Source organism: Crinia signifera, chromosome 4 (assembly GCF_055691185.1).
Source record: "Crinia signifera chromosome 4, ASM5569118v1, whole genome shotgun sequence".
Lineage (NCBI taxonomy): Eukaryota > Metazoa > Chordata > Amphibia > Anura > Myobatrachidae > Crinia > Crinia signifera.
Window position 1 is genome coordinate 220,416,828 of NC_139220.1, and position 8,115 is coordinate 220,424,942.

General features: G+C 42.3%; 1 protein-coding gene across 2 annotated transcripts in view; it reads right to left on the reverse strand.

Annotated features, from left to right (window-relative positions):
• The window catches only part of LOC146072536 (uncharacterized), a 57,689-nt gene extending 49,783 nt beyond the window's left edge, over nt 1-7,906 (reverse strand). Inside the window, exon 1 of one of the 2 annotated variants that reach the window (XM_083179762.1) lies at nt 7,802-7,906. Coding sequence is in view for 1 of the 2 variants with exons in the window: in XM_083179761.1 (XP_083035887.1) it covers nt 7,802-7,868 (67 nt within the window). In the remaining variant the exon portion in view is untranslated. The remainder of the gene's footprint in view (nt 1-7,801) is intronic. The other variant, XM_083179761.1, reaches the window with a different exon arrangement.
• Nucleotides 7,907-8,115: the final 209 nt, after the last annotated feature.

The window sequence follows — 8,115 nt, forward strand, 5'->3', positions numbered from 1 at the left end:
TCAATGCTTACGGGAAATTCTTTCCTGCACCCCTATAGTGGTAAGAAATACCCCATTAAATACGTGTTAAATTGTTTATCTAAATTCATTGTGTACCTCATATATTGTCCATGCGGATTAATATATGTAGGGAAAACTGAAACTACTTTTAGGGAACGGATGGCCAATCACAGGTTGGCGATACGATCAGCCCTAACTACTGGAACTAGCGACCAACCTGTACCTCGACATTTTTTGTCGGCAGGTCATTCAGTAGCTAGTCTTCGCACCAAGATCATTGACCACATACCCGAACCCAGACGGGGTGGCAATCAAAGCCAAATGTTATTAAGATTAGAAAGCAGATGGATCATGAAATTGGAAGCTATGTCGCCCCGCGGCTTAAACGAGCAGCTGGGGTTACATTGCTTTCTGTGATTGGGTCTAAAGACTACATTAAAGTTTCAACTATACCTTAGTTTGACATATTGTATATTTGTTATATATAGTTTCGTAGGACTATTGTCTGCCCTTTGATTTCAGCTGCATAGGGTTGACAGTGCGCTAATTAGTTATCCTATACCGGCAGTTCATTCCTATATATTAAATAACATTGTAGTATTGTTGTGATGGTTTGCATATATTTTTATTGACCTTTCCCCCTTTTTTTTCCTTCCTTATAAACCTTTAAATTTTTGTATATCACATTGTGCACGAATATATTGATTCATTTCACTAATTGTTTATTATTTTTTTTGAAGCATGTTTGGTTATTTTATTTTTTAAACACATGTGATTACTGACGTCACCCCAGGCCACTATCCTGACTGGTCATGGTCTCCGTGTGGAGCCAAGGCCACAGGTGTGATGGGAGTGTCTAATTAAATATCTTATTCACCTGATTGGTCATGATGTACCTGACGTTTTGCATAAATCCACTTGGTTGTTCATTGTATGTATATCCCTGACGACGGGAGGGTTACCCCCCGAAACATGTCGGATAAATAAAGAATTTTCTACTTTTTCAACAAGACTTGTGAGTGCCGCTTCATTCCCCTACCTATATATATATATATATATATATATATGTATGTATGTGTGTGACTGTTTGTGAGATATCCACCTTTTTATAGTTTGTCATTTTATTATGCATTATTTTTATATCTGTATGCACTGTTTTATGGCATTAATATATGCTTTTTAATGACAGGTCAATTTTGTTTATTGCTTATTGTTTGAGATATTAGGTTTATATATCTTTGTGAATATAAATATATATATTTAATACCATTGTGTAGTCTCAAATTCTTAAGGTGCACATGGTACGATTCATGTTCCGTACAATATCGTATACTATTTCACAGGAATGTCCCGGTGGTCAAAAACATGAGATTTGTGCTGAAAATAACATACGATGTGCATACAATATCGTATACAATATGACATCACAGCTATTCTATACTACACAAATGTATGCTTTTTAGCCAGAATTGAGTTGCATGTTGATCCAAGCAGCTCCCTCCCATATGACCTGCGGGAGCGTGCATAGTTCACTCAGACGGCAATTAGAATCAGTGTCCGCAGCGGCTGCAGGATCTTGTGTGGTCTTGATCCTCTCTGTCAAGGTCCCGTAATAAGGCGTTTGGATAAGCAAACCTTTGACAGAGCTGCACTTGGATGCAGGGAAACACGTCAGTACCTGTACCTCTGACACCCTTCCAGTACTTTATTGCACCTCACCTCGGATCCGGACCAGCCACCCAATCAACAGAATTTATCCACCCACTCCATCACCCCCAAAGCACCACCTCTGGACTTCCTCTTCACCACCTGATGGAGAACACTTGCTTACATGCATCCTAAAATGGAGTAAAATCTACTGGTGACTGCACTGTGGTAACTATAACCTATCTGCATTTGCAGGGACTGTCATATTGGTGGCCCCTCTTTGGAGTTTTTCATTTGTTCCACTCATCCAACAATTACTCAATTGGAGTTACATGTGGACTATTGGCGCTATTCATAGGAATGTATTTGCAATTGTTTTTATGTGTTATTAAATTTGCATTTTTAATTGTTCATTGGTGCATTAGCGCTACTTTTTCTTTTTCATTATCACCTAAATTCCTTTTTTCTGCACCAACTCCCACCTTGTTAATTTCCTCCTCAATCAGGATTGGGAGTATTCCTGCAGGCCATTTCATAGGCATGACTGACTCCTCTCCCATTCTGGATTCCTTCGGAGAATCCTTGAGCGCTACAACCACTGCTACTGCTGCTGCTGTTGTTGTTGCTGCTTGGAGTCGAACAGCATCCCAGATGGGGAGACAGAAGACCCCTTCTACCACATTAACTAAGCAATTGACTGTCCAACAGTCCTTTGCAAGAAAGATGAAGTATGACAGCAGTCACCCTGTTGCAAAGTGGATTACTGAGGCCTTAACAGTAATGTTGGTGTTAGACAATCAGCTGGAATTCCCCATTAGAGCAGTGGGATTTTGACAGTTGATGGATGTAGTGTGTCCCTGGGACCAAATCTCATCTAGATTCCACTTCACAAGGCAAGTGATTCCAGGACTGTACAGGGATATTAATAAAAGTATCCTTTGTGTCCCAAAAAATGCCATTTAAACATGGACAGGGCAAACTAAGGACTACATGACTGTGACAGCCCATTGGGTCAATGTATTGCCTTCCACAGCAACAACAGCCACAGCACCAGCAGCGGTGTTTCACAAACACCAACTCGTTCCTAGGCAGGCTACACTGTGTATCACTGGTTTCTTTAGAGGCACACCACTAAGAACCTCTTAGAGAAACTGCAGGACATCATCACACAATGGCTTACCCCACTTAGACTCTCCTGGGGATTTGTGATATCTGACAATGCCGTCAATATCGTGTGAGCATTACATCTGAGGAAATTCCAGCATGCCCTATGTTTTGCTCACACAATAAATTTGGTGGTGAAAATTTTTTGGAAAAATGACAGGGGCATGCAGGTGTTACTTTTGTTGGCCTGAAAAATTTCAGACCACTTTTGACATTCAGCCACTGCGTGCCAAAGACTGGAGCACAAGCAAACACTCCTGAACCTGCCCTGCCATCACCTGGAGCAAGAGGTGATAACGGTGGAATTCAATTTTATATATGCTTTAGAGGATGGAGGAGCAGCAAATGGAGATCCAGGACTTCTGACAGCATCTTCAGTTGACAAGGTTATCCCACACTAGTCTGGATTGTACTCAAGTCTGTGTTCAACCACCAAACTTGGCCAGCTTTTCCAGGGGGACTATGTGTCACTGAATGAATGGGTTGATTCCATTTTTTCTTTGCTTTATGTGCTCTTTGGGGCCTAATATTTAAAACTGCCATTGCATTGCCACTATTTGTGTCGCCCACTTCTGTCATTTACATACCTCCCAACTGTCCTGATTATCGCGGGAACGTGCTGGTTTTTTGGGATGTTCCACATCCCTCTTGCGGACGGCAATGTCCCGCGGTGGGGGGGACAGTTGGGAGCCCCCATGTCACCCTGAATAGATGCTGTGCGCATGCGCACAGTGTCTATTCCTGCAGCCGGATGGGCTGGGGGCATAGCCAGCGGCTCCCGAAATGGTGGCGTGACCTCATGGGAGCCGCAAGTATAGACCACGCCCCCTTTTATTAGGTCACACCCCAAAATGTATGGCACGCCTTTGGCACGCAAATGGATGTCCCTCTGCGGTAAGCGATAAAGTTGGGGGGTATGCATTTAGCATAGTCATCCAGCTCCTTTTGTGCAACCTTTTGGCCTAAAAACAATATTGGGAGGTGTGAGGTTTTCAGAAAAGGCTGGAAATGAGTGTAAATTAATTTTATTGATGTTAATACTGTAGGAACAAAAAAAACACACAAATTCCATGATTTTAGCTGTTTTTATGTTTTTTTGCTGTTTTTTGTGACTGTAAATAGTTGTGTGACTGTATGTGTATGCATACAGGTGTTTGATTATGCATATATGTGAGTGAATGTACTGTATGCATAAATGTATGCACGTGTGTGACTGTATATATTTGTGTTTTTATGTATGCATATGTGTGTATTGGTTATTTTTTATTTACCTGCAGCCCAAATGAGTTTGTAAATGTATGCAAATAATCACTCATGCACACAGTTACACACATGCGGACAAGGTAATGGGGGACAGTGTGTTTGTTGTGGTGGTGGTGAGGGACAGAAATTCTAGTTTTGGCTACTGTCTGTAGAGTATGGGGGGTAACTGATGCTATCTGTGGTATCTGGGGGGGTCAAATGTGTTGTCTGTACAATCTGAGAGTTACAGGTGCTATCTGTAGGATCTGGGAGTCACAGTTGCTATGTATGTGTGGTTGGGTGTAGGGGGGCACTACCATTTGAGAGACTTGCTTGCCCATGCAGGGGACCATGCAATTTTTGGGAGTCTCCTGGCTGAACCAGGGGAGAAGGCAAGCAGGTGTTAAAGTGGAGGAGAATGAGCTGGAATTGAGTTCTACCACCTGTAATGGTGAGGCGGAACTAGTTCCACCTCCATCTTGGCCCTGCATAGTAATTCTAATAGAAAAGCATTACAGTTTTCAGGGGAGTGCCAAAAACCCTACCACTGACCCTGGCTCTGCCTAATGGGGGCAGAGGAGGGGGCTGAAATAGGTGGCAGAGTGAAATAACTCCACCACTTCTCCAGGATCATCTTAAGCCCTGGAGGCAAGTATGTGTAACACTGTATTTGCAAGTAGGCCATAAGCAGAGCCTTATGTTGGCCTCATTTTGTGCCAGTGTTATAGCCATTGGTGCTCGGGCCCACTCAGCTTTTCCCTATACTGTATGTCAATGTACGCTACTGTTATATTTAATTCATTTTGTTTTCACATTATACAACACTGGGTAAAAGTTAGGTGCTATATACTGTAAGTAAAGAATGATCAACATTATAAAATAATTATTCAAATTGGGCTTGATTCAGTAAGCTTGCAATTGTGCAAAAGTCACAAATTGTTGATTTTTTTGCACAACTGCACATGCCCGCCGGCCACAGCTCGCATGTGAGAATTCTTAAACCGCAGTAGCATCCTGGAAAAAGGCAACTGCATTGTGAGTGATGTGGAGGGTGGAGCTGGGTCAGCGGTGTTGGGTGGCCGCAGTCTAGACAACTCAGGCGTGTCCGGACCATTCTCTATGCGGTCTGATTACATCATCTCTATGGTTGCTATGCTTGTTTTTGCAAGCAGAAAATATACTTTTTCTTTTCTTCAATATGAGTTTTTCTTATATCATATAATTACACTGAGGATGTCATTCTGGTTTACGAACGTACCAGTGTGTTCGCACGGGAGTTCGATTTTGAAGCTCTGCACATATTTGCTTATGTGCATGTGCAGGGCTTCTATGTGGTGCTCGCAAAGGGGGGGGGGGGCGGCGCCCCCATGCGAACGCGGGTGGTTACCTGCCTTCCGGTGGCGGATGGCTGACGTCAACTGATGTCAGCTGCCGGTCCTGTTCTCAGAGCATAGACTGACTTAGATTTGCGAGCAGTGTAGAAATTATTTGATAGTTGATGACGATCGAATGATTTGGGGCCCGTGCGCTAGCCTGCAAATGGATGTTTATGCAAAACATCCATTCGCAGTGCGGCAGGTACTTTCGCCGTGCAGCGGGGGGGTGGGCATTCGTAAGGACGGTGGGCAGCGTTACAAGGCTTGCTAAGCAGCAAAATATTGCTGCTTAGAGAGCCAACCAGAATGACCTTGTGAATCTGTATGCTAAATTACTTGTCTGTTACCACCATAATGGTATTATGGTATTATACTGTTCGTATTGTTATTTTTACCATATTATGGCAATAAAGCAGATTACCATTTGATATATTTCAAAAGAAATGCAACTAGTGGCATATAACGGCAAGACCCCCTGCACCTAGAACACATTACAGTCTGTGAGATGCAGCAGCGTATCTATCCTCCACTCTGTACATTGCCAGTAGCAACATCTTTTGGGTGACAGCCTTTATACATACTTGCCTACTTTTGAAAACTAGTTTCAGGGAGATTATAGTTGGTAGCAGAATTTTGCACAGCGCCCCATTGAGGGTGCATGTCATGCTCCACCCAAAGGGTGTGTCTAGTTCCATATATGGAGAGATTGTGAAAAGAGATTGAGAATGTGGCACCAAGAAGCGTGGGTGTGAGAGGAATCTTTTAAAATGACTTATATCCAAATGTAGATGAGCCCCAAAGCAGTTATTAAGAGCCACTATACTTGGTAAAGTGGGATGTGGGTGGATGTGATCATTTCAACAGGCGCCCAGAATTGAAATAAATTCCAATTTATTGATACATAAACACTTCATAAAAAACAATAAAAGTACAGAAAAAAAATATTTCTTTTTTTTATGTATAAAAAGAATACCTATTTCTTGAAAAAAAAAACAGAACAAAGATGAGTCCTTACCCCTAAGGGTATTTGGAGCCAGCAAGGGATGGAATAGGGCAGGGATGCAGTCCGGAAGTGCACCCTGCTGTGGCCCCAAATACCTAAGCACTTTGGTAGGTTCACCTAGGGTCTGTCCGTCAGTCCGTTAGTCACTTGTGCAGACGCGTTTCGAGCCTCTGGTGCTCTTCTTCCAAGGCAGTGTGTCTTGGAAGAAGTGCACCAGAGGCTCGAAACGCGTTGGCACAAGTGACTAACGGACTGACGGACAGATTGCATAGTGGGAGAGGAACATCTGTACACCCCTCCTCCCCTCAAGACAATGGAGGCTGAATTTAAGCTTAATGATTTTCTCTGTCCCACCTCTCAAAGAGTAAGGACTGGACGCAATAGTTCCAAGTCTGCCTAATGTAGAATGAATATGATCTGCAGAACAGATTTTTTTATTGTATGCTAAATAAATATGCATGATGTGCCCAACTCAGCAGGAGCCTCATTATTTACAAAGTTATTTCTACTGTGTACAGGTTTTAGCTGAAATGTTGTTTCTTTAATTGTATTTGTCTATTTTGACTGTGCTTCATTTAGATTTTCCAGCATTCAGTGTTTATACAGTTCTATAATAAAGCAGCCAGTGCAAGGTTCCTCTGCACCCTAGACAAAACTTCTGCTACTGCCCCACACACACACACACCAATACAAACATTACAGGATGTCTGGATTTCAAAGGAAATTGGATAGATATCCGATTGAAGCCAATATCTATCCATGTGTGGGCACCTTAAGATACTCATCTGACAACATTCTTTAAAATTAGTATTGTGTTAGCCCCAAAAATGATGCACGATCAGTTATGGGGGGGTTATTTAGACCTGATCGCAAGGCTGCTGCTATGGAGTGCCCTGCGATCAATTAAAATCCGCCTGCCAGAGGGAAATCCTGCCTTGTGCAAGAGTTCAATAAGCCTGCGAAAATATTGCAGCCCTGAGATTCGCTGCAAATCCATTTACAACTCACTCACCATCGAATGATTTTTCCAGTGTGTTCAGTCTGTCCGTAGCCCAGGACTTAATCTGTGGCTCCGATAGAAACAGGCTGATCAGGGTTCAAGCTAATGTCAGATGCCCTCCCTGAAAATGTTTGTGCATGCCTGCATATTCCCTGCCAATCCCAGAAAACGTCCGGATGCCACCCCCGAACGCTAGCTTCCTGTCAGTCAACTTGCATACGACCCCCAATTAAAAAAGAAACAGGATTTGGCACAGGAACATGCGCAGTCTATCCAATATCACCTGGCCTATGAATTCACAGCTGTACAATTAGGTTTAATATATTTTAACTTACTGATAAAAATGTTTTTTCTGCCAAGAAAACTTACCTTTGTCTTGTGCTTGTAGTAAATATAGTAGTAAAGTAGTTATTAGGATCGTCTGCACATAACTCATCTTGCAGCCAGCAGTTGTGAGAAAAGACGTGAGTAAATATGTTTTTGAAAGAATGAACAGTATCATGCAACCCCATGAGGGATACATCTTTCTCCTCCCACCACTTCCTTCCTTATTTCATTATAATCAAGTTTAAGTTATAATCCTTAACCACATGTAAAGGGTATTGAAAATAATAGGTAATATCTGACAAGGCTTATTATATGATAGCAAATGCTATGTCGAAATATAACAATAATTTAACCTG